This window comes from Chiloscyllium plagiosum, chromosome 27, assembly GCF_004010195.1.
Source record: "Chiloscyllium plagiosum isolate BGI_BamShark_2017 chromosome 27, ASM401019v2, whole genome shotgun sequence".
Classification (NCBI taxonomy): domain Eukaryota; kingdom Metazoa; phylum Chordata; class Chondrichthyes; order Orectolobiformes; family Hemiscylliidae; genus Chiloscyllium; species Chiloscyllium plagiosum.
The window spans coordinates 15,224,705-15,252,526 of NC_057736.1; the positions used below are offsets into that span (position 1 = coordinate 15,224,705).

The 27,822-nt window shown below is 41.5% G+C and overlaps 1 protein-coding gene across 6 annotated transcripts in view; it reads left to right on the plus strand.

The window, feature by feature from the left end:
* The window catches only part of cep85 (centrosomal protein 85), an 86,069-nt gene that overhangs the window by 29,875 nt on the left and 28,372 nt on the right, over positions 1-27,822 (plus strand). For 2 of the 6 annotated variants that reach the window (XM_043717503.1, XM_043717505.1), the window contains 5 exons: positions 3,509-3,658; positions 19,078-19,892; positions 22,475-22,605; positions 24,537-24,654; positions 25,419-25,604. In XM_043717503.1, the coding sequence (XP_043573438.1) occupies positions 3,509-3,658; positions 19,078-19,892; positions 22,475-22,605; positions 24,537-24,654; positions 25,419-25,604 (1,400 nt within the window). Of the gene's footprint in view, positions 1-3,508; positions 3,659-12,381; positions 12,583-19,077; positions 19,893-22,474; positions 22,606-24,536; positions 24,655-25,418; positions 25,605-27,822 lie in introns of those variants that run through there. The other 4 variants (XM_043717504.1, XM_043717508.1, XM_043717509.1 and 1 more) reach the window with 3 other exon arrangements.

A 27,822-nucleotide genomic window follows, 5' to 3' on the forward strand; every position in this document is an offset into this window, starting at 1 on the left:
CATCCAACAGCATTTATGACAGATATAATCCGCAGTAACCCTTAAACTCTCTTTAAACTCCCACATCTGACAAGAAGTACATATCACTGCAAAGGCCATTTTTGCTCCTTCACAATCTATAGACCCAGAAAATAACACCGTCTTATTCCTCTACAAACACTGCCCCAGGCTAAATTAATAGCTATGGCTTATATTTTAAGTTTAATCAAGAGACTTGTCTCCAAAAACACACAATCAAGAAAGAATCCACAATACTCACTACTACAACCTTTCTCTTGGACAGACTTAAAACAACAATTAACTTATCTGATTCTGTGCTGTGAACCTCACCCAACAGTTCCTCCAAGATTTAGTTGTGAATTTCACTGTTTTTCCCAGATGCACTCCAATGTCCAGCGATACACTACACTAATTCAAACAGCAATCTCTCTCTTTTTTTTTGTTCTCTTTTTTTTTTTCTTCCCCCTTCTTCCCCCCCACATCCCTCCTTCTCTCTTCCCCTTTTAAACGGCTGTTGTTTTGCCTTTTGTTTTCCAAAGTTCCAAAATAATGCAACAGTATATAAAACAGTCATTGTTCCTCCTGGAATTCAAGGAAATCGCCTCCAACACCTAAAATACCTCAAAGGAACAGCCATAAATTTTTCCCGTCCTCCATCTTGGATTATCCAGAATCCTCACAGTAGTAGTCGTCATCCTTTTCATTACCTTGCCAATAAATAAGAAAAAAGCAGCTTTGGTTCTGACTGTGATTGAATTGTTTCCATGATTTTTTTTTCTCTCTGTTCTTGGTGTCCATTCTTTTTGTTTTAAGACAACAGTAGTTGTGGAGGGGTCTTTTTGTGACTGGAGGTCTGTGACCAGTTGTGTTCTGCAAGGATTAACTGGGACCTCTGTAATCCATTAAATGATTTGGATGAAAAAAAGGAGGTGGTCTCATTCCTAAGTTTGCAGGTGACATAAATTGGTGGAGCTGTGGATAATAAGGAAGGTTATCAAAAGATAGAGCAGAATTTAGATAAATTGGAAAGTTGGGTGGAGAAATGGCAAACCTGAGTTCAATCTGGACAGGTGAGGTGGTGTGTTTTGGGAGGTCAACTGCAAGAGAAGAGTATCCAGGAAATGTTTGGTACATTGATTATATAGAGGGATCTGTGGGTGTAAGATCATAGCTCTCTGAAATTGGCAACACAAGTGGCTAAAATAGTAAAGACACTTGGTATGCTTCCCTCCACTGTTTGGAGCATCGAGTATAAAAATTGGCAAATTGTTTGTAGCTGCATAAGCCTTTAGTAGTATTGAAGTATGTCTGCAGTATTCTAGTCACTACACGACAGGAAGGTTGTGGAGACTTGAGAGGGCATAAAGACAGTTTCAGGTTGTCCCTTGGATTGGAGTGTATTCTCTATAAGGAGAGATTAGTGAAAATAATACACATTTGTCCAAATTGTCAGAAACTGAAGGGCAACCTGATAGAAATATAGAAAATTGAGAAGCGTCAATAGTCTGTTTCTTTCCCTGGGTGGAAATGCCAAATACTAGGGGGCACTAGTTTAAGGTGCGAGGTGAAAGTTTCTCTTTTTTTTTGAGAATGGTAGGTGTTGAGAATATGTTGCCAGTTGAGATGGTAGAGGAATAAACAATTCAGTGTTTAAAAGATATTTAGACATGTGAACAGGGAGGGAATAAAGTGATAGACTGTGTAGGCAGATGGGATTAGTTTAGAATGGTCAGCAAGGACATGGCCGAAGCCCTATTGTTGTGCTGCACTGCTCTGTATTCTATATTACGAAGGGATAGAGTTATAAATTGAGATTATAATTTGCTAACCGGGATGTCAATCTAAACTAATCCCATCTGCCCACACAGTCTATATCACTTTATTCCCTCTTAAGTTGTTATAATTTCAGTTACATAACACTATAAAGTTTTGCTATAAATTCTGTCTTACAATTATGTCCTCCACAACCACCTGATGAAGGCGCAGCGCTCCAAAAGCTAGTGCTTTCAATTAAATCTGTTGGACGGTGTTATGATTTTTTAACTTTGTACACCCCAGTCCAACACCAGCATCTCCAAATCATGACTGAATTATGTGCTGAATTAGCGTTTCTCAGTCAGCATTTGATCTGATGGCTAACTAAACTTTTTAGGCAAATATCGTGTTTCTGACTTAATGACTAGTGACCTTTCCAGAAAGTGCAGTTGTATGTTTGGGAAGTGTAGGATTCAACAGATGCTCTCCATTTTGAATAGCCCAGAATTACACTTGACAAATGCATAGTTGCTTGACGTCCCAAGCATTGATACCAGCTTAAATGCTGAGTGTCCTCTGTGTCTTAAACCCAAACTCAAACCTCTTACTGTGTAATGTTTTCACTTGCTATTGTTGTTTTTTTTGAGGTTCACAACTGATGCTATTGGTTTATTTTATTAGAAATTGTGTTATGATAGACAACATTTTAAGGCATATGTGAGGAACCTTCAAACTGAAAAGTAAATCCATACTGCTTAATGTCTTATGTGCTCCAAGTGGAGTGAACTAAATGAACAATCATACTGTATACCAATCTATATTTGCATTAGGAATATTTTTGTAAGTGAACAGCAAAGTAGTTGAGTTCAGCAGTCAAGCTATCCCAGTAGAAAAACGGGCCTGAAGACAACAGGGATCAGAGAATCCAAACCCACACATGCAAGGCCCAATATTGCACTTAATATATTCCATGCAGAGTAGTGCTTTGCAAGTTTGGTAGACCAAACAACATGCCTTCTCAGGGTTCACTACTTCAAATGCCAAGTTAATGCCAGTGTGAATTAGGAATTGAGTCATCTAGGCTCAAAAGCAGCTTGTTTTTTGTCCATGGCAGCTACCTGACTCTGATCTGTTTTTCAGTGAATTTGGGATATTCTCTAAACTCCATTACGTGCCTGCATTTTCAAGTGTTAACAAATTGTTTAATATTTAATGAGGAGGTTCACAACATTTTAAAAGATAATGCCTTGTAAAATTTCTGAACTTCACCATGCTACATCTGCCCTTCCCAAAATCTGTCAAAATGATTTATCTAATCAAATTATTGTACAACTTTCAAGTTTTTTAAATTTGACAATTTTAAAAATCAAAACTTATTGCTGCACAACACCACCTTTTCAATTTTTGAGGTGTAGTCATTGTAAGCCATGTCCACAACCACTCAGTTTTCAATTGAATTAACCTATAATGCTGGGCCTCTGTGCAACCAGCACTTGGATGCTCCCCCCCCCCTTCCAAATAATGCAGCCAAAGCTGTTTGCCATCAGGGTTGTAAGCATGTTTGTGTGCAATTCTCATTTCATCTAAAATTCCAAACCTTTCAATCTTAACCCATTAAAGAAAATTTCTAAAGTGCTTAATACTGTTGTTACTAATGTCGCATACAGGTCAACTGCATAATTGACAGTGGAATCAAAATGCAATGCAAATGAGGTAGGCAAGTAATGTTTCAAAACCCTTTCACTTTCCACAGATTCTGATGTAAAAAGAGGAATTTATTGTGAAATAGAGTGGCAAACACCAGTACTTACAGAAAAATTTCAACGCAGGACAGAAAGGCGGCCCAGTACAGCAGACAGTGGGGACACTGCATTAGGAACATCTTGTTCTGATAGCACAGAAGGTGAGTTAAACAGAAATTTTGTTATTTGGGGAACAGATCTGAAGGTAAAGTGCAGCCTCCCCAAAAAAAAATTGCTTTGTGGTCTTAGGCTGCATTGCACACATGTTTCAGGCTACTTATTTGGCAGCAGTAAAGCACTGTTTCTCTGAACTGAACCATTGAAAGTCTCAGAATTACTCCTTGTTAGCGTCTTGGCAGTTGCTCTTTACATACTATAGACTCTGGAACAGGAAAAGAGCAAAAAAATTTATAATGTCAGTAAGTAACACTTTTTTTTTCTTTCAAAGTATGCATTTGTGTTGAGTGAGGACTGGATTGATATTGGCTATGATGCCTTTCTCAGATTTTGTTTTAACTAATGTTCACTGTTTAGGATCATTGCAGTATTTCTTATGTAATGTAACAGTCGACAGTTAAATCAGGATAATGCCTTGAGGTAAAGCAGGAAGCTAACAAGAAAAATTTATATGGCATGTAATCTCTCTCGTGGCTTTTAATGTCAAGCTTTATGAAGTTGTAAACCTTTAGTAAATAGCTTTGTTGTCCTGCTATCTGTGGTTTTTTTTTTTTTTGATTTCAACTCCATTCTTCACAACTTGGACTGACCACAGTAGTGACAGAGTGTGTATCACATACCAGATGTACTCTGCAGAAATTCACTAAAGCTGCATAGACTAGACCTTCCAAACCAATGATTCTGGGATTAGGGCTGTAAATCTAACTAAAGGAAATCATGATGGTATGAAGTGAGCTGCCTATGATTAAGTTGGGAAATTTTACAAAGAGGTGACAGTGAATAGTCAATGGCAAAAATTTTAAGGTGTGCATGGAGGAATTGCAACAATTGTACTTTGCTATCGAGTGCAGAAATAAAATTTTCTCTGTGACCAGACTGTGGCTAATAAGGGAAACTAGTATAACAAAGGAAAGACATCTAAGTTGGCCCAAAATAAAGCAGCAGACCTGAGGATTGGAAGCAGTTTTTTGATTTCAGCAAAAGAGGGTAAGGGGAAAATAGAATATGGGAGTAAGCTTGTGGTAAACATACAAATTGATTGTAAAAGCTTCTATAGGTATATAAAGAGAAAAAGATTAGTGAAGATGAAATGTGTAGTCCCTTCATCAGAAATTGTTTTTTTTTAAATCTGGGAACAAAGATGGCAAATCAGTTAAACATATATATATATATTTTCGTCCTGCCTTCATGAAGGGCAACAGGGATATTTCCCAAAAATGTTGGCGACTATCTGTCCATCAGACAGTGCAGAACTGAAGGAAATCAGTCTTGGTTAGGAGATGGTTTTAGGAAATTGCGAGTTAAATTTAAATTTCCAGGGTCTGATGTTTAATCTACATCCTAAAGTACTTAGGAAGTGATCCTAGAAATAATGGATGTATAGGTGACCATCTATCAAGATTCCATAGACTCTTGAACAGTTTTTATGGCATTGGAGAGTAACTCATGAAGCCTTATTATTTCTTAAATTAAAAGGAAGTAATAAGAAAACAGAATTTACAGTTGGTAGTGGGGAAAATACTAGAGTCCCTGAGATAGATTTAATAGCAGAGCACTTGGCAAACAGTGGCAGGCTGGATGGCATGGATTTACAAAAGGAATCCAGCTTGATGAATCTACTTGCATTTCCCAAATGTAACTAAGACTTGATTAAAGGAAAGCCAGGGGTTTCCTCCGGGTGCTCCGGTTTCCTCCCACAGTCCAAAGATGTGCAGGGTCAGGTGAATTGGCCATACTAAATTGCCCGTAGTGTTTGGTAAGGGGTAAATGTAGGGGTATGGGTGGGTTCCGCTTCGGCGGGTCGGTGTGGACTTGTTGGGCCGAAGGGCCTGTTTCCACACTGTAATCTAATCTAATCTAGATGTGGTACCGCAGGGGTTAGTGCTTGGACCTTTACTATTCTCCATACATAGATGAGACAAAGGTGAGTGACTGTGACAAGGATGTAGAGACATTTCAGTGATTGGGAAAATTTGAGTGTCTGCACAAATGGAGTGTAATGTGAATAAATGTGAGGTTGTCACTTTTTAGTAGCAAAAACAGGAAGACAGATTGTGTTGCCACAAATTGGGAAAGGGCAAAGTTCATTGAGGCTTGGTTGTCCTTGTGCACCAATTGCTGAAAGTATGGAGATGCAGCAAGCTGAAGGCAAAAAGTGTACTAAAACAAAACTCTTGCTAGTGATCTGAACACGCGAAGAATGCAAATGCTGCAATTGTACAGAGTCTCAGTAAGACCACAACTGGGGAACTGTGCAGTTTTGGTCTCCTTTTATCTAAGGAAGGATGCTCTGGCGATGGAGGGAGTGCAGCAAAGGTTTGCTACACTGATTCCTAGGATAGCATGAAGAGAGACTGAAATCAATTGATTCAGTGTTCATTTGAGCTTAGAATGAGAAGTGATTGCACAGAGACCTATTGAATACTAATAGGGCCAAACCAAATAAGTGCAGAAAGAATGATTTTGACCAGGGATTGTAATGATCTGGAATAAGCCATTTTGGATTGAGATGAGGAATTTCTTCACCCAGAATGTGGTAAGCCTGTATAATTCTTTGCCACAGAAAGGGGTTGGGCAAAAACAGTGAGTGTTTTCAAGGAGTTAAATATAGTTATTTGGATTAGAGACCAAATAGTATGGGGCGAAAGTAGGAACATGATCGCGTTGAATGGTGGAGTAGGCTTGAAGGGTTTAATGGCCTACTTATATTTTGTTTCTATGTAAAAATCCTGGAGCTCCCTCTTTAACAGCATTGCGGGTGTATACCTACACTAAATGTACTGCAGTGACTCAGGCTAGCATTACCATAACTCAGGCACTGAAAATACAATCCTTTTTATGGCTGTTTCAAATGATGTACCAAATTTGGTGCACTTGAATGGTTGGCTGATGCCTGGAGTCATTCCCTCAGTGATTCAGGAATCCTTGCTCAGAAGATTTTTGCTTTAGTCTTTCCCAATATTGTTAAGGAAGTGACAACAGGAATGTCACTATCTGGTATAGAAAGCTTGGAAAGACTGATTCTTAATGCAATATGTGCCTGCATATTAACTTTGAATCAGGTACCAAAGCTCCCAAATCCTTCTGTACCTCCGTTCAGCAGCAGCCATAGGTTTACGGTGAGAGGGGAAAGATTTAAAAGGGACTTAAGGGGCAACTTTCTTGTGCAGAGCATGGTGCATGGAATGAAGTGGTGGAAGCTGGTACAATTAATAGGCATCTGGATGGAAATATGAATAAGAAGGGTTTGGAGGGATATGGGCCAAATGCTGGCAAATGGAACTAAATTAATTTAGGATATATGGTCAGCGTGGATGGGTTGGGCCAAAGTGTCTGTTTCCACTCTCTACAGCTCTATGACTGTAATTTCGCTCCATCTTAAATAATTGGCTGCTTTTCTACACCTCTTACCAAAGAGGGCAAGTTCAGTTTCCTATCTTAAAGATATTTGCCAAAGCTTTCATAAACCAATTTGAGTATAATGTTTATAACCTACTCTCCAATGAATCTTTGAATCAGCAATTATGTTACTTATGTAGATTATAAATAATTTGAGGCCCTTGCATGATTCTGTGATTCACCACTCGTGATTCATCCTGCTGCTCTGGAAGTGACCCAGTTGTGCACATCTTTTACCCCCCAGTAACCAACCAATCTTCTATGCATATTAATATGTTGCCTTTATACAACCGTAAAACGTTAAAATTTGGAGCAGAATTAGGCCATTCAGCCCATCGAACCTGCTCCACATTTTGATCACTGCTGGCATGTTTCTAAATCCCATGTCCTGTAAACCTTCCCTTACTAATCAAGAACTTATATATTTCTGTCTTAAATATGTTTAATGACTTGTCCTCCACAGCATACTGTGGTAATGAGTTCCACAAATACACTGGTCTCCTCCTCTCTGTTCGTTCTAAAGGGTCAGCCCTTCACTCTTTTCAAGTTGTAGTGGCATCTCCTACTAGTGGAATATTTACCATGTTCACCCTATCCAGGCCTCTCCATATTCTGCAAGTTTCAATCTGATTTCCCTTATCCTGCTAAACTCCATAAAGTACAGTTCCAGAATCCTCAAACTCTCCTTGTGTAACACGCCCTCTGATGCCAGCACATCCTACAGCACCTGAAACTGCTCACAATATTCAATGTGTGGTCTGACCAGAGCCTTACACAGACTCAGCAGTTTATCTATGCTGTTGTGTTCTCGCTGTCCTGAAATGAATGCTAACATTGCATTTGCTTTCCTGACACGTCGGTTCAATTGGCAGTTAAGAGAATCCTGAAATAGGACTCCCAAGTCCTTTTTTATGCTTAAGATTTCCAAAATAGTCCACACTTCTCTTCTTCCTACACTTTTTTTCCCACATTATATTCCATCTGCTATCACTTTGTACACTCCCCTAACTTGTCCAACTCCTTCTGCAGCCTCCCCACTGCTTCAACACTAGCTTTTGTGTCATCTGCAAACAACAAAAATGCCTTCAATTCCTTTGTCCAGATCACTAATGTATAATGTGAATAGATGTAGCCCTAACATGAATCCATGTGGACTTCCACTAGTCATCCTGCCATTCTGAAAAAGACTCTCTTTATATTACCTAGTCTGTACCTTCTGTCTGTCAGCCAATCCTCTATCTCGCCTCTAACACAATGGGCTTTTCTCTAATTTAGCAGCTTCCTGTGCAGCACCTTGTCAAAGATCTACAAAGAGGTCATGTCCATTGGATTAGATTAGATTACTTTACAGTGTGGAAACAGGCCCTTCGGCCCAACAAGTCCACACCGATCCGCCGAAGCGCAGCCCACCCAGACCCCTACATTAACCCCTTACCTAACACTACGGACAATTTAGCATGGCCAATTCACCTGACCTGCACATCTTTGGACTGTGGGAGGAAACCGGAGCACCCGGAGGAAACCCACGCAGACACGGGGAGAATGTGCAAACTCCACACAGTCAGTCACCTGAGGCAGGAATTGAACCCAGGTCTCTGGTGCTGTGAGGCAGCAGTGCTAACCATTTTGCCACCATGCCGCCCTTTGTCTGATTTGCTCGTTATCTCCTCAAAGAATTTGAACAGATTTGCCATGCATGACCTACACTTGACAAAGCTGTACCAACTCTGCTTTATTTTACCACTTGCTTCCAAGTACTTCAGTCTCATCCTTAAGGACTCTGGCCTTCAATATTGCACTTTTATGCTTTCCCTTGATGTTTGATCTCCCTTGGCTATGACTATTGAGAGCTATTTAATGAAAAAAGCAAATTTTGTCAAAATTCTATATTCATTTACATCATTTTTCAACCTTTTTGTGGCAATCTGACTATGGACACAAATTTTAAAAAAAATGCAATTAAATAATGCAATCTTTGACCTTGATCTACCAGTTTTTTAATTTTTATTGAAAATTTTAACATGTTTTAACAAGTTTACAAAAGAAAACTTAAAAAAAAACCCAAGTATAAACATTGATATACAGTTAGATTTTGGTTATCATTTTATTTAAAATTTATCAAACAAGAAAAAAGAAATACCAAGAGGAAAAAAAGACAAAACTCAATTAACTACTCCTCTAACTTCCACTCTGGTTAGTTGTATCATTAAAATTCTTACATTATTCAAGAGAAAAAAAATCCAATGTATAACACAAATTGAGCAGTGATCTACATGCTCGGAATGTGTTAACATCAGATCACAACAAAACCTGTATTTATTCAAAACATCCCGTGCATATAAATTTCACAAAAATAAAAGATCTTTAGTACATTCAGATCAATATAATAAGAAACTATTTCTAAATAGTAAAAAAAAAAGTATAAAACATATATTTTAAATGGAGATCTTCCCCCTTATTCCCAGGGGGCATCACCACCTCCTCCCAGGGGGCATCACCTCCTTTCCAAAAAACCTATCATAACCTCTCCCAACCAGTGCCCACCCTTGACCCAGGCACCCCACGATAGGATAAAGAAAATTTTCAAGTATACTAAACTAGAACTAACAATGAGTACCATATTCTCCACCCCCACCCACCCACACCAACACCTGGATATATGAACATATGACTATAAAATTGCAGTCTCAGCAAATAATAAATATATTAATACAAAATAACAGGGGAAAACAACCCCGCTCCCAAGGACAAAGATAAAATAAGATAAGGTAGCCAACTCTTCTCCTCCCTCCTCCGCCCCCACCATCTATATTAACTAGACCCCCTGGCCTATATATTTTTTAAAAAAAAAAAGGGGAAAGGAAATCGCTAAGTAAAAGATGAATAAATAAACCCTTCTTCCCACCTCCCGGAGATGATATTAAACAGTAAGATAATGAAAGGAAAAAGGGGGGTAAACCGGGGTGGGGGTAGGGCAAAACAATATCAATTAACTCTCTTATTATTTGTCTAAGAGTCCAAAGGTTCCTTGGCCTTCTCCTGTGATCTGAAGTTATACACAGATCCTTCATGGCTAAAGCGTAGTATAGCTGGGTAGCGCAAGGAGTATTGAATGTTTAAATCCCTTAAACGCTTCTTTGCTTCATCAAATGCCTTCCTCTTTCGGGCCAAAGCTGGGGAAAAGTCCTGAAATAACAATCTTGGATCATTTGAGTCATGTCTTTGGGGATCTTCCCAAGATTTCTGGAGGCTTCCAAGAGCATCTGCCTCACTTCGTAGCTCTGCAGCCGGAACAGGACCGGGTGGGGGCGCTGGTTCAAGCTGGGCCTGCGTATTGCAACCCGGTAGGCCCATTCTACCCTTACCTGGCCTGATCCAGCCTCCAGATTCAATAACTGCGGAAGCCACTGTTCAAGGAACCTTGTAAGCTGGCCGCCACCTTCCTACTCGGGAAGGCCCAGCAAACGAATATTTTTTCGACTACCTCTATTCTCAAGGTCATCAATGTGATTCTCTAAGGTCTGGACTTGCTGCTCGAGAGTCCGGACCCGATCCATGGCCAATCCATGGCATCGGGGGTCGCGGCCTTTAGCTCCGCCCCTGCAACTGGGCATTCAATTTCTTCGATGTCTCAGCTGTGCTTTCGTAGCACGGCCGAGAATGAATTCCACCAACTTTGGGACTCTTCTACGAAAGCATCGATCTTCGCATCGAGTTTGGAGATTATTTCCGTGAGGCTCGCCACCATAGGTAAGTCCCCCAGGGTGGCTGTGGACGCCTCAGCTGCAGCTGGGAAGGGGCTGCTGCCTGCTGAGAACTGTGGGCACCTTTTTCCCCCTGGTCACTTTTTACAGGAGACTGAACTGTATAGGTTTAGTACTAAATCACTAATTACATTCAGTAAAAACTATTTTTAATTGATTTGGTGAGTGTGGTGGAGGAGGGTGGCCCACTTTGCCTAGGTCTTGGGAAGGGCACTATAGACTCAGACTTGCTGAGTTGCCGCCATCTTGGATCCCTGATCTACCAGTTTAATTTATCAGGTGACACATTGTGTTGCCCTTGTCATGACTTTGGTAAGTGTGTGTGAGGGTGTTCCTTTTTCAAGCTCTGGACTCGTCAGTGAATATCTCCATTCAATGTACCTGTAAATGTGGTGAAAGCAATGTACTCCTTACCCTGACTTCCTGCAAAGTGAAAACGTTTTTTTCCTTGCTGCTTTTGCAGATCATTTTCAATTTATGCTTTCTTGTACTTTGTTCTTTTTTTCCCTGTCGATGCACTCCACAGCCTGCTCATGATTTTGGAAACCATATTTTAGATCACCCTTTAACTGGCTTTTCTTCAATCTATTTTTTTCAAATATGCTCCTCATCACGGGAACCCATTCTTGTAAACTGCTTCTGCAGTCTTTCCAGTGCATTCACATCCTTCCTATAATGTGCCCAGAATTGCACACTGAATTCATTTTAGAGTCAGAATCCCTGCAGTGTAGAACCAGGCCATTTGGCCCATCAAATTCGCACTGACCCTCTGAATTGCATCCCACACAGGATTCTGCCCCCCCCCCCCACCACCCACCCAAAATCCCTGTAAGCTCACATATCCCGTGGCTAACCTACCTAACTTGCATATCTTTGGACTGTGGGAGGAAACCGATGCAGACATTGAGAATATAAGCAAACATTTGCTGAGGGTAGAATCAAATGTGGTGCCTGGTGCTGAGGCAGCAGTGCGAGTCACTGAGCCATCGTGTTGCCCATTCCCCAGCTGCAGCTTAACAATTCTTGCGCTGGTCTTGTATGTCTTATTTATGGTTGGTGCTGGCCAAGTGTTAGTGAAGTGGGTAATGTTGTTCCTACAGATTTAAATTTTCTCTTTTTGCTGAGGCACCAAAATCTTATTAAAGGAATTGAAAGAAAAATCTGCAAGAACTGAAAGCCTCTGGCAGAATCCTAAAATTTAGTTACTTACTACCTCTCTGAAAGTAGGTTATAAAAGGTTTGCTGCCTCTGCTGAATGACATTGTGCATTTTTGTTTAGATCTGGCATTGATCAAGATTTTCCTGTTGTGTTTTTAAACTAGCTTGAACTCAACATAAGCAGTGTATAGAAACATGCATTTTGTGTGAAATTGTTGGAATTTTTTCTCAAAATCCCCCTTGTAAATCTAAGTTCGTAGGGACATGGAATAAGCTGTCTGTTTCCAGTTTTGAAATGTGAGAAGTGGTGCTAAATATACCAGCAATCCTTTTTTTTTCTGCCAGTATTCTCACTGACTAAATGGAACGGGATGTACTCCTTTCTCCTCCCACCCAACAACCCAACATGACCATATTAAATGCAGTTTAGATTCATTTATGGAGTGTTGCTGATCAATAAATGTTTGAACGAAACTAGTGTCTGAGGTGGAGGTTAGGGCACTTTGCGCTGAGTACTTTTTAGAAAGCTTTGTTGCATATATGGATTTTATTTTGAGGAAGATGTTATAATCTGAATACTCCTGAAGGTAAGTTGTTTTGTTTCAATTGAATAAGATTATTAATAGATCAGCATTTCAGACTTTTCCAGTTTTGTTTCTGCCTTTCAAATAATTTATAAATGATTGCATGAGTGTTGCTCAATCTCCCATTAATAGCTACCACAACACTGCCTTGACTATCTTAAACTCCCATGGATTGTGTCTAAAAATAGTGTTTGTTTTTTTTTCCATGGCTGCTGCTGGATTTTTTTAAAAAACTGATTCTTTAACCTCAGGCAGTTATAGATATTATTAGTGTTACCACTAATTGCTGCATGGGGATAGTAATTGAAGGTTTGTTAATGTTTATTATGATACAATATTTCTTATTTGATTTTGTTGCCTGTCGCAAATGAGCAAATAATTAATGTTGCAACTTTGAAATGTTTAGTTAAACTTGAATTTGTTTCACTATTTGAAAGCATAACTTTCATAATTTATACACAGTTATCAAATTAACTTATGATCCACTTCAAAATGGCCTGTACAACTGTCCTCACTTTTTTTAAAAAAAAAAATTACATCATTCTGTGCTTCACTGGTTAGAAATTGTATGCTCTAACCGAACCTTTCTCATTTTTAACTCCACCTTTGTACAGCTGTCTGTCTGAAAGGAGTTTGAATTGGGATTCAACCTGACAATGGAGAAAAGTGGAATGAGACTCACTGGAGGAGGGCATTTTAGGCCCCCTCAGTTTTGTGGAAGAAAGCATGCAGATATCATTTGTATCTCTCTCATTTTAGATTTTTGATTGTGGGTTGGTAAGCTCAATTGTCTTGAGTGTGATTGTCAGCACCAGCACAGGTTCAACTGTTGTACTGGTTCTGGTAGTTCATGGAGGCTAGATCTTCCTAACAGCCCGTGGATGATAGAGGAACAGATATGTGGACAGATTATGGAAAAGTGTAAAACAACAAGGTTGTTGTGGTCGGTGATTTCAACTTCCCATATACAGAGGAACCTCGATTATCTGTAGGACACAGATAATGGAATTATCTGTGGTTACTGGAATTCTGGATAACTGACTGCTGGGTAATGTGGCGTTGCCAAGCATCAGGACCTTGTGATCTTGCCAGATAATCAACATTCTGTTTTGACTGTGACTTGGTTTGTGCCAGGTGCTTTGGGGGAAGTTAACTTCATCCAATGCTACCTACCACAATATTAGGCAAGCGCTGGGGAATGTAGACTGGGGGAAATCTTTTAAAGACCAGTTGATTTTGGAGATCAGGCCCAACATGTTCCTGTGAAAATAAAGAACAGCAAGATTCCAGAACTTTGGATGACGAGAGAAATTGGGAGTTTAGGAAAAAAAGAAAAAGGAGGCATAAGGTTTAGGAAATTGAAGACTGACAGCCCTCGAAGAATACAAAGACAGCAGGAAAGAACTCTAGAAAAAAAATTAGTGGGGCTAAATAGGGCCACAAAATTAAGGAAAATCCCAAGATATTTTATACATCTAATGAGGAGCAAGAGAGCAGTTTGAGAGGGTGGGTCCACTCAAAGGAGGGAATTTATATTTGGAGCCAGAGGAAGTTGGTTAGGTCCTTAACAAATACTGTGCATTGGTGTTCACAAAGGAGAAGGACATGATGGTTGGTGAGTCTTTGGAGGAGTATGTTGATATTCTGGGGCATATCAATATAAAAAGAGATGGTTTTGGGTGTTTTAAAAAGCTTTAAAATAGAAAAGTCCCTAGGACCAGATGGGAAATATCCTGGAATGCTGTGAGAGGCAGGTGAGGTAATTGCTGGGCCTTGTTCAAAATTTTTGTATCCTCTTTAATAAGAGGTGAGATCTCAAAGGGATGAAGAATAGACTAAATTCTTCCTTTAAGAAGTGCAGCACTGATAATCCTAAATTATGGGGGAGAGCCTTATGTCAGTGGTAGGGAAATTTATTGGAGAAGATTTTCAGAGATAGGATTTACTGATTTTAGAAAAATATGAACTTATTAGCAATGATCAGCATGGTTTTGTGCAGGGAAGGTCATGCCTCAAACCTTCGTTGAGTTTTTAAAGGAAAAGGCAAAGATGATTTGGACAGGGTGGTAACTTGTCTACAATGACAATAGACAATAGGTGCAGGAGTAGGCCATTCTGCCCTTCAAGCCTGCACCACCATTCAATATGATCATCCTTAATCAGTATCCTGTTCCTGCCTTGTGTCCATAACCCTTGATTCCACAATCCTTGAGCGCCCTATCCAACTCTTTCTTAAATGGATCCAGAGACTGGGCCTTCACTGCCCTCTGGGGCAGAGCATTCCACACAGCCACCACTCTCTGAGAAGAAGTTTCTCCTCCTCTGTCCTAAATGGTCTACCCTGTATTCTTAAGCTGTGTCCTCCGGTTCGGCACTCACCCATCAGCAGAAACATGTTTCCTGCCTCCAGAGTGTCCAATCCTTTTAATAATCTTCTGTCTCAATCAGATCCCCTCTCAGCCTTTAAACTCAAGGGTATACAAGCCCAGTCACTCCAGTCTTTCAGTGTAAGGTAGTCCCGCCATTCCAGGAATTGACCTCATGAACCTACACTGCACTCCCTCAATAGCCAGAATGTCTTTCCTCAAATTTGGAGACCAGAACTGCACACAGTACTCCAGGTGTGGTCTCACCAGGGCCCTGTACAGCTGCAGAAGAGCTTCTTTGCTTCTATACTCAATTCCTCTTGTTGTGAAGACCAGCATGCTATTAGTCGCCTTCACTACCTGCTGTACCTGCATGCTTACCTTCATTGACTGGTGTACAAGAACACCCAGATCTTTGTACTGCCCATCTACCTAAATTGATTCCGTTGAGGTAGTAATCTGCCTTCCTGTTCTTGCCACCAAAAGTGAATAACCGTACATTTATCCACATTAAACTGCATCTGCCATGCATCTAACCACTCGCCTAACCTGTCCAGGTCACCCTGTAATCTCCTAACATCCTCCTCACATTTCACCCTGCCACCCAGCTTGGTATCATCAGCCAAATTTGCTAATGTTATTACTAATACCATCTTCTATATCATTGATATATATTGCAAAAAGCTGCAGTCCCAGCACTGATCCCTGCGGTACCCCACTAGTCACTGCCTGCCATTCCGAAATGGAGCCGTTTATCACTACCCTTTGTTTCCTATTAGCCAACCAATTTTTAATCCAAGTTAGTACTTTGCCCCCAATACAATGCGCCCAAACTTTGCTCACTAACCTCCTATGTGGAACTTTATCAAAGGCTTTCTGAAAGTCCAGGTACACTACATCCACTGGATCTCCCTCATCCATCTTAGAGTTACATCCTCAAAAAATTCCAGAAGATTAGTTAAGTATGATTTCCCCTTCATAAATCCATGCTGACTCTGTCCTATCCTGTTACTACTATCCAGATGTGTTGTAATTTCATCCTTTATAATAGACTCCAGCATCTTTCCCACCACTGAGGTCAGACTAACTGGTCTATAATTTCCTGCTTTCTCTCTCCCACCTTTCTTAAAAAGTGGTACAACATTAGCCACCCTCCGATCCGCAGGAACTGATCCCGAATCTATTGAACTCTGGAAAATAATCACCAACGTGTCCACGATTTCTCGAGCCACCTCCTCCAGTACCCTGGGATGTAGACCATCAGGCCCTGGGGACTTATCAACCTTCAGACCTAACAGTCTCTCCAACACTAATTCCTGGCAAATATAAATTCCCTTAAGATCGGGTCCTTCAGCCACTGTTACCTTAGGGAGATTGCTTGTGTCTTCCCAGTGAACACAGATCTGAAGTACCAATTCAATTCTTCTGCCATTTCTTTGTTCCCCGTAATAATATATTCCCCTGTGTCTGTCTTCAAGGGCCCAATTTTAGTCTTAACCATTTTTTTTTTGCCTTTCACATACCTAAAAAAGCTTTTACTATCCTCCTCCCTTATATTTTTGGCCAGTTTATCTTTGTATCTCATTTTTTCTCTGCGTATTTCCTTCGTAGTAATCCTCTGTTCTTTAAAAGCTTCCCAGTCCTCAGTTTTCCCCACTTACCTTTGCTATGTTATACTTTTTCTCTTTTAACTTTATATGTTCCTTAACTTCCCTCGTCAGCCACAGCCACCCATGCCTCCTCTTAGGATCTTTTTTCCTTTGCGGAATGAACTGATCCTGCAACTTCTGCATTATACACAGAAATATCCGCCATTGTTCCTCCATGGTCATCCCTGCTAAGGTATTGCACCATTGAACTTTGGCCAGCTCCTCCCTGATAGCTCCATAGTTCCCTTTATTCAACAGAAATATTGTCACTTCCGATTGTACCCTCTCCCTCTCAAATTGCAGATTGAAGCTTATTGTATTATGGTCACTACTTCCCAATGGCTCCTTCACTTCGAGGTCCCTGACCAATTCTGGTTTGTTGCACAATACCAGATCCAGAATTGCCTTCTCCCTGATAGGCACCAGCTGTTTTAAGAATCCATCTCTGAGGCACTCCATAAAGTCTCTTTCTTGAAGTCCAATACCATCCTGATTCTCCCAGTCTACCTGCATGTTGAAATCCCCAAAATGGCCACCCCACCCCCTCTGCCTGTCAGTCTGTCCTTATGATAGCACGTGTAGCCTTGAATATTCATTTCCCAGGCCCTGTCCACTTGAAGCCGCATCTCAGTTATCCCCACAATATCGTATCTGCCACTTTTCAAAAGAGCCTCAAGCTCATCCATCTTATTTCTAATGCTTCCTGCATTCATATATAGTATTTTTAATTTGTTACTGCCCTCACCCTTCCCATCAACTCTATTTCACTCAACCTTACTGCATGGTCCCTTTGAGTTTTCTGCTTCATTGATAGTTGTCTTTCTTGACTTCCCTTGTTCTAACTTTCCCTTCAATTTCCTTCTCAAACATCCAGTTTGTCCCCTCCCCCCCACTACTTAGTTTAAACGTAGCTGTGTTGCAGTAGCAAACCTGCCTGCCAGAATGCTGGTCCCTAACCTATTAAGGTGCAAACCGTCTCTCTTGTAGAATTTATGCTTACCACCACACATTCCCTGGTGATCCAAGAATTTAACTCCTTGCTTCCTGCACCAGTACCCCAGCCACACGTTCAAGTCCATTATCTCCCTGTTTCTGGCCTCACCAGCCTGAGGAACTGGAAGCAAACCGGAGATAACCACCCTGGACGTCCTGCTTGTCAGCCTTCTTCCTAGTTAGTATGTTCCTTTTGGGCGGCACGGTGGCACAGTGGTTAGCACTGCTGCCTCACAGCGCCAGGGACCCGGGTTCAATTCCCGCCTCAGGCGACTAACTGTGTGGAGTTTGCACGTTCTCCCCGTGTCTGCGTGGGTTTCCTCCGGGTGCTCAGGTTTCCTCCCACGGTCCAAAGATGTGCAGGTCAGGTGAATTGGCCATGCTAAATTGCCCGCAGTGTTAGGTAAGGGGTAAATGTAGGGGTATGGGTGGGTTGCGCATTCGGTGGGTCTGTGTGGACTTGGGCCGAAGGGCCTGTTTCCACACTGTAATGTATCTAATCTAAATTCTCTTCTTCCTGACATCATTTGTGCCGACATGTACCACCACCTCTGGCTCTTCACCTTCTCCCTTGAGGATTTCCTGCACCCTGTCTGTAATGTCTTTAAACCTGGCACCAGGAAGGCAACACACCATCCTTAAGTCCCGCCTGCTGCCACAAAAACCCCAGTCATTCCTCTCACTATGGAATCCCCTGTTACCACGGCTGTGTGATGTCTGACTCTTCCGCTCTGACTTTAGCAAAGATTTTGACAAAGTCTCTTATGGCAGGCTGATACAAGAATGAAGTCACGTGCAATTCAGGGTGAGCTTGTGATTGTTATAGAACTGGCTTACTCAACAAAGTAGCAGTGGATAGGTGTTTTTTATTTTGGATTTGGAAATCTGTGAACAGTATTGTACAGGGATCAGTGTTGGAAACCTTTGTTTGTAATTAGATTAGTATGGAAACAGGCCCTTCAGCCCAGCAAGTCCACACCGACCCGCCAAAGTGCAACCCACCTAGAGCCATTCCCCTACAAGTCCACAGTTTCCTCAAACTGGCAACATACTTGGATAAAATGGTCAAGAAGGCATATGACATGTAGTGGTGTGATCGCAATGTTAATGGGCTAGTATTACTGAACTCTAGGTTAATGTTCTTGAGGTATATTTGGATTTGTCATTGCGACTACAGATCCCCAACAAGGTTATTGACTCTGAACCATCCATTGGGCCACTTAGGATGGGCAATAAATGCTCGCCTAGCCAACAGTACCAATGAGCAGAGAAAAATAGAGCAAATCAAATCTTTGCAAATTTGGAACAGGGTGGGGTGATCTGTTAGTTTTTTTAATGCATACCCAAAAGGTACCTCTTAACAAACTTTGGCGAAATTTTTTGAGAAGCTGAGATATCTCTGAAGGAACACAAATCATTGAAAGCTTATAGGAGGTCTGTACCTATTCTTGGTGTAAATTTGTTTCCAACTATCTTTTCATCTTTTACAGATTTCTGCAGCTCCAGTGGGTGTTCCTCATTCAAACCTATCCGCTCACTGTCTGTCATCCCTACTGCACATGTCATGCCTTCTACCTCCGGTAACACTTCATCTAGTCTCCATCCAGTGAGTGATTCTGGTTTCAGTTCTGTATCTGTACAGCCAAGTGATCTGTCAGGCACTCTGGATCAAAGATCTGGAAAGCAGTGGTCATCTTATTCCAAGTTAAATGGGGTGGATGTTCCTAACTTTGAGACCAAAGTGGCCAAAATGGAAGAACCTTCTATTGGTATTAAACCTTTACCTGTAGATTCAACAAACAGACCTACATTGAATGTGCTTGACAACTCCTACCCAAATACAGAATATTTAACATCAAATGAGATGGTACGAAAATTTGAAACTCCTAATATCGAACCAACTTTGAATCAGTCTGCTTTTTTGAACACTATGTATGACGATCCTAGGTACAGATTTCAAGAATGCAGCCAAGCAGGACAATCTCATGATATTAATGGAGCTGGAGGCAAGGATAGCTGTAGTACCTCCAATATGACTTTTAAATCCTTGCCAGAGAGCAAAAACGTGTCTGCTAACAGTGGGCTGTTGGGACAGAGAGCTTGTTTGCGACCTAATGGTGCAGGCTCTGTTCCTGAAGGACTCCATAGCTTACATGCACAGCAAGCACTTTGGGCTCCAGTGTGGCTAAAGGAACAAGCACGTGGGAAACAGTATGATGTTCACTCTAATGATAAACCTGGTGACATAACAGCATGGCAGCAGCAACAATTGGAGAGCCTTCGGCAGCAAGTGGAACAAATGCAGGTAATATCCTTACATTCAGTTTGAGATTGAGCAGATCTCTGCTCTGAAGGGCATGAGGAAGCCCAGCAGTTTCAATGGTCTATTGGGCTAATGCTTGGTGCCCTAGTAATATCACTGGGCTAGTAATCCTGAAGAGCTAGCTCTGGAGGAATTAGTTTCAAATCCCACAATGGCAGCTAGTAGAATTTAAATTCTATCAACTTAAAAAGAAGTCTGAAATAAAACGAATTTCTGTAACAGTGACTGGAGAGACAAACGCATCAGATTCGTGCATTTCTTTTAGGAATGAAAGTTCACTGTTCTTCCTTGGACTGACATACCTGTGATTCCCAACTCAGTGATGAGGATTGATTTGATTTCTTAATTGCTCTCTGCAATGACCTAGCAAGCCATGTAGTTCAAGGACAGCTGGGGATGGGCAACAAATGTTGATCTGACTGTTGACACCCACATCCTATGAAAGGATAGAAAATCTTACTGAAGACTTTGTGCCGTTTTCACTTGCTGTTGAGCAGTTGTCATGCATAGAATGGTAGCAATTGCTTTCAAATTTGTGATTAAATGCCTTAAGTCAGTCTTGCAACTCCAATGTCTAAGGTTAGACAAAAAGGATTTTATATGAATTGAAGAGGCAAAGAATGATTAGGGATAGTCAGCATGGTTTAGTGCGAAGGAAACTTTCTCTCAAACTTCATTTGAGGTTTTGGAATAAGTAACCAGAAGGATTGAGGGCAGAACAGTAATTGGACTTTAATAAAGCCTTTGACAAGGTTCCACGTGGTAGATCAACTAGTAAAGCTAGATCACATGGGATTCAGGGTGACCTTGCCGAGTGGATACCAGCATGAGACAATTATGGTGGTGGGTTATTTTTCAGATTGGAGGCCTGTGACCAGAGGTGTTTGACAGGGATCGGTGCTGGGTCCACTCTTGTCATTTTTTTTTTATTATAAATGATTTCTATGGGAGTGTAGAATGCATAGTTTTTGCAGATGGCACCAAAATTCGTGGTATGGTGGACAGTGAATAAGGTTATCTAAGATTATAAAGATCTTATTCAATCGGGTCAATGGGCTGAAGAGTGGCAGATGGAGTTTAATTTGGATTAATACGAGGTATTGCATTGTGGAAAGTCCAAGAGAAGGACCTATACAGTGGGAATTAAAGTACATTAATTAGTCACAGATGTACAGCACAGAAACAGACCGTTTGCTCGAACTCATCCATGTTGGATATTCTAAGTTAATAAAGTTCCATTTGCCAGTATTTGGCCCATATCCCTATTAACCCTTTCTATTTATATACCCATCCAGATGCCTTTTTTAAATGTTATAATTGTACCAGCCTCCACCACTTCCTCTGGTAGCTCATTCCATACACTGACTACCCTCGATGGAAAACGTTGCCCCTAAGGTCCCTTTTTTTTTTAAAAAGTCCTCTTTTTTTTTTTTCCCCACCCCTCACCCTAAACCTATGTCCTCTAGTTTTGAACTCTCCCACGACCAGAAAAAGACCTTGTCTATTTGCCCTATCCATGCCTTTCATGGTTTTCTAAACTTCTAAGGTCACCCTTCAGCTTCTGACACTCCAGGGAAAACAGCCCCAGCATATTCAGCCTCTCTATAGCTCTAACCTGGCAACATCCTTGTAAATCTTTTCTGAACCCTTTCAAGTTTCACAACATCATCCTTCTTCTTATGTTGGAGGGAGACCAAGTTTGCATCCACTGTAGGTGGGGTTGTTAAAAGGCATTCAGCATGCTTATCTTCAATGCTTGGCCCTTTTGAGTATCAGAGTTGGGACGGCATGTTGAAGTTGTACAGGATGCTAGTTAGGCCAGTTCTAGTTGCCATCCTTGAAGGAGATTATTAAGCTGTATGATTTATATCTTTGATTTTTCAGTCTACCTGACCGTGAGACAATTCTCCACTGCCACTTAAGTGTAACCTCAATTTGTTTAATGGGATATAATTGGAGAATTTGGAGTACAATATTGTGTTCAGTTCTGGGCAGCTTTATGAACAAATTTGACAGGGTAAAGTCTATTCTGTTTCCACTAGTTGGTATGATAGTAGGGGTCAATAGGGGAGAGCTAGGAGTTAGATGAGAAATTACTTAATGCATTCCAAACCCTAACAATTTGAGTAGTCTGGGAGAGTGGAGATTGATCCCATAGGTGGTTTCAAAAGCAGGATATATATTTGAAAGTAGTGAAGTTAGAGGGCTATGGATGTAGGGTGACCGAGTGGGAGTAGCTGGGTACCTCTTCTGAGAAATGATGCGTTGAGTGGCTTCCTTCTGTACTATAAGATTCTGTGGTACGGTCTTTTTTTTTGTATTCCTTTTTCGACTTAGTGTTATTTCACTTGTCCATACGTTAATTGCATTACTTTTCGTCTTGGTTTCCTAGCCAGCCAGATGCATGGGCCTGCTATCCTTGCTCCTTCTAAGTTAATTATATTCTGTTACTTTTTGACCTCCCTGTCCATTTGTCAACAACTGCTCTCCGGATTGGTTTTCCTAGTGATGTGCTGAGATTTCCAATAGGTCTAACAATTATTGTTCCCTATCTATCCATATAGGTTTTAAACCATGGATCCCATCAATACCCTTCAGCCTATTCTGCTTTTGCACATCAGGAACTTAATAAATGGGATCCACTGATAAAAGCAAACGAAAGCTTGTTGAAGGAGAAGGAGATAGTTATTGAAAGGTATGTACGGTTTTTAGTTTTTAGAAACACTCCCCTCTGAACTAGTTCTCAGAAGGGCCAGTGGACTCGCTGTTAACTGTTTCTGCACTGCTGCCAGGCTTGCTGAGTATTTCCAGCAATTTTTCTACCCTGTCTGGATTAGAGCTGTTGTTAGGAAAAGAATATAACTACCAACCAGAGTTAATTCCAACTGTCCTCTGATCAGATAAAGTGTGGGTTATAAAGGATGAAATTCAATTAATCGTGTCCCATCAAGCTCTTTTATGTCATGGGAGAAAGTGAGTACTGCAGATGCTGGAGATCAGAGTCCAGAGTATGGTGCTGGAAAAGCACAGCAGATCAGGCAGCATCCGAGGAGCAGGAGAATCTACGTTTCGGGCAAAAGCCTTTCATCAGGAGTGAGGCTTGTGAACCAGTGAGTGGAGAGATAAATAGAAGGGGTGGGGAAGGTAACTGAGTGCGATAGGTAGATAAAGATGGGAGGGGAGGGTGGAGCAGATAGGTGGGAAGGAAGATGGACAGATCATGAGGGCGGTGCTGAGTTGGAAGTTTGGATCTGGAATAAGGTTGGGGGACAGGAAATGAGGAAACTGGTGAAATCCACATTAATTCCATTTGGTTGCAAGGTCCCAAAGTGGAAGATGAGGCTTTCTTCCTCCAGGCATCGGGTGGTTAGGGTTTGGTGATGGAGGAGGCCCAGGATCTGCATGTCCTTGGCAGAGTGGGAGGGGTGTTCAGCCACTGGGCAGTGGAGTTGGTTGGTGTGGGTGTCCCGGAGATGTTCTCTGAAATGCTCTGCAAGTAGGCATCCTGTCTCCCCAGTGTAGAGGAGACTGCATCGGGAGCAATGGATACAGTAAATGACTTGGTGAGTGTAGGTAAATCTCAAAAGGATGTGAGATGCTTCTTTGGGGCCTTGGATGGAGGTGAGGCGGGAGGTGCGGGTGCAGATTTTACAATTCTTGCGGTGGGAGCATGGACCTGATGAGAGTCTCGGAGGGAATGGTCTTTATGGAAAGCAGATAGGGGTGGAGAGGGAAATATATCTCTAGTGGTAGGGACCATTAATAGGTGGGAAAAGTGGTGGAGGGTGATGTGATGTGATGTATCCAGAGGTGATTAGATTAGATTAGATTACTTACAGTATGGAAACAGGCCCTTCGGCCCAACAAGTCCACACCGCCCCGCCGAAGCCACCGTGCCGCCCACCAGGTGGTTGGGGTGGAAGATGAGAACCAGGGAGGTTTTGTCCTTGCTGCTGTTGGAGTGGCTCCAGAGGTTCCCACTTTTCTGCTCCACCCTTCTCTCTGACCTCTCATCATTACCCCCACCTTCATCTCCTTATCGCACTCTTAGCTACCTCCCACCCCCTCCCATTTACCTCTCCACCTCCTTGGCTCACGAGCCTCATACCTAATGAAGTGCTTTTGCCCAAAACATCGATTCTCCTGCTGTGCTTGTACATGACATAAGAGTCATGTACAAATGTTTATACAAATTGAAGTTTCCACAAATGCTCAAGTCCAATATAGCAGTTTAAATGCAGAAAATGCTCCCTCACTCTCCAATTTGACCATGCCCTCCCACCATCAAATTCTCAGCACCTATTTTGGCTTTTCATTTTCCATCTTCATGGCCCTTATGATCTGCAAGAGTGCTCTGAATTTAGAGATTCTTCTGTGGTGTCACGTTTCACTGATTTGTTGTTCTTCAGGCTAACTGGAGATCAGCTTAAGCTTATGGGTTTGTACACATCGTGCTATGGTCTTGCAGCATGTGCCTTCCTTTTGGCTATTTACAGTGGTATCAATTAATCATGTCTTAAAGGGGAAAATCTTTCATGCTGTTCTTGAGTTTGATATTTTAAAAATGTGTGGTATTATTCACACTTTTTTTGTATATTTATCAATTCCTTTTACTTGGAATTACAGGCAGAAGCAACAGATAAGTCATTTGGAGCAGAAGATGAGGGAGAGCGAGTTACAGATGCAGAGTGCCCTGCTGGGCCATTCAGTTCCACTCAGCGATGTCTGCATACTCCGACTGCAGGTACTGCTCCCTAACTGATGATACCTAGGACAAGAGCTGAAATCCATAACAGACCCCCACCAAAGTGAAATTGGAAGAGGTACATGGTGAAGTGGTAATAAATGATACATTAGGGTAAAAGCCTGAAGTGTTGGGGAGTGTAAGGACTGTCAGGAGTTTCTGGCAAAGAGTAACTTGGATCTGAAGTTTGTAATGAGTCCCTAATTCAAGAACATGTAGACCAACTGTTTGGAGCATGGGAGGAACAAAAGAAAATCAAAAGAGCAATGTGTAGCTAGTGTTTAAAGTGGGGACAAAATTTGACAGCCACTGTGCACTGTGTACATATAATTTAATGGCACAAAGAGGCCATTCAGTAATTTTTTTGCCTGAGCTTCAGATTTCTGCAATTTTTTTTTTAAAATGTGCAAGCATCTGCTTCTGAGCTAACTTCTCAATACATTGCATCATTACCCAAAGACTTCATCTTTTAGTCCAAGTATTTATATTATCATGTGGCTCCAGGTACAAGGAGTTGGGGCCCTATGGTGTGGGAGGAAACTGAGCGCCTCCTATTAGAGAAGTTTGGTATGTTTGAATCACCCATGATGTAATGAACAATGCATGGCACCAGTGTGATTTGAAGTTCTTATTGCTGAAATCATCACTGTACCTTTGTGTACTTGAACCTTTGCATTTTTTCTTTGCATATGCAATGCAAATACAAGTGGGGGGGTTGCAATGTCTCCAAGTACCATCTGTTGATTTATTTCCATGGTTTCTAGGAATCTCTGCGGGAAAATACATTCTTACGAGCTCAGTATGCCGAAAGGACAGAAACATTGACAAATGAAAAATTAGAGATGGAGAAAAAGCTAACAGGAACAGAAGTGGAGATTCGTCGTCTGAATGACAGCCTCAAAGAAAATACACAAAAACACATGGATGATATGAAGAGAATGGAAGAAAAGGCAAGTGTCCAGTGTGTAATGTAAAGCACTTAGTGTGGCCTCAGGTCATAGTCATAGCGATGTACAGCACAGAAACAGACCCTTTGGTCCAACTCGTCCATGCCAACCAGATATCCCAACCCAATCTAGTCTCACCTGCCAGCACCCAGTCCATATCCCTCCAAACCCTTCCCATTCATATACCCATCCAGATGCGCCTCAAATGTTACAATTGTACTAACCTCCACCACTTTGTTTGGCATCTCATTCCACACACGCACCAACTCTGAAGTAGTTACCCCATGGGTCTCTTTTATATCTTCCCCCTCTCGCCCTAAACCTATGCCCTCTAGTTCTGGACTCCCCCCACCCCAGGAAAAAAGACCTTGTCTTTTCACCCTATCCATGTGATGGAAAATGAGTCTGAATGGTTTATGCACAAAACTAACTTGTCTTCTATTTTACTTTTATTGAAAGTATGGCAGTTTTTAAAAGTCACTGTGGCCACTAATTTATCCAAGATTTATTAGTGAGTAAAGCAGGGTCTACATCAAAACTTTAAAGGTTTGTACGTGGCCATAAGGCTCCTTTTAAAAATGGACATGCTTCAAATACACTTTTGCAGTTGCATACTCTACCATTGGATGGCAGCATACAGTTGTAACATCAGGGTTCTGGTGCCCTCAAGTGGCAAAAATGGTTTTTTCCCTGAATATTCATCGAATGTGGCATTGTTGGTAAGGTTGACCATAAGCGCTGTTGAGAAGGTAGGGGTAGTGGTGAGTCACCTCCTTGAACAGCTCAGGCCTGTGTACTGTAAATTAACAGAATACAGGGTTAAAGGCAAGATTCTTGGCAGTATAGAGGAACAGAGAGATTGTGGGGTCCATGTCCGTAGATCCCTGAGTTGCCACACAAGTTGATAGGGTTGTTAAGGCATGTGGTGTATTGGCTTTCATTAGCAGGGGGACTGAGTTTGAGCCATGAGATCATGCTGCAGCTGTATAGAGCCCTGGTTACATCACACTTGGATTATTGTGTTCAGTTCTGGTCACCTCCACATAGAAAAGATGTGGAAGCTTTAGAGAGGGTGCAGATGAGACTTAGTAGGATGCTGCTTGGACTGGAGGGCATGTCTTATGAAGCAAGGTTGAGGGAGCTGGGGCTTTTCTCATTGGAGTGAAGGAGGATAAGAGGTGACTTGATAGAGGTGTACAAGATGAATGAGAGACAGAGTGGATAGCCAGAGACTTTTTTTTTCCCATGGCAGAAATGTCTATTGCAAGGGGATATAATTTTAAGGTAATTGGAGGAAGGTTTAGGGAAGCTGTTAGAGATTCTTTACACAGTGTGGTGGGTGTGTGGAATGCACTTCAGGCAGCAATAATAGTCAGATACATTAGGGACATTTAAGCGACTCTTGGATAGGTACATGGAAGATAGTAAAATGTAGTTTAGTCTGATCTTGAGTTGGATAAAAGGCTGGCTGAACATAGAGGGGAAAAAGGGCTGCTACTGTGCTGTACTGTTCTATGTTCTATGTTATTGAGAACAGCTAGATTCCAGAATTTTGATCTGATGTGAATGAAGGAGCGATGGCTATAGTTCCAAGCCAGTTCAGTAAGTAACTCAGAGGGGGGTACTCAAGGCTAATTGTATTCCCATGCAGCTGCTGTTTTTATTTTCTAGCTTGTAGGGGCCTTTAATTTGGAAATCAAGAGCCTCCGCTTCACTGCATTATAGATGGTTATGTAGCTTCCAATGCTCACTCACGGTGGAAGAAGTGGTTTAAGGTGGTAGGTATCAATTAAGTGAGCTTTTTCATTCAGCACCGATAGATCATCCATTTTCTCTTTCTTTTTCCAGTACTTCATCCACACGCTTGTATGCTTTGATGTTTCAAGTCGTCACCTAAATCTTAAGTGGTGACAGTTCCCACCTCTACCATCCCTTTGAGGCAGCGTGTTCCAAATACCCACTTCCCTCTGGATGAAAAATATTCTTCCTTAAATCTCCTCTTAAACCTCCTGTCTTTTCCCTTTAAATCTGCCCGATTGTAACTGACAACTCCTTATAAGGGCAGAGGGTTGTTGCCTTCAAGAATTTATTGGTGTATAGCAAGGTTCCTCTGATCCTCCTCATTTCACATAATTTGTGGTACGTCCATATGCTCCATTGCTTTGGTCACTGCAAAATGCATCACCCATCACTACTTTTTCCTCAACATATTTAAATACAA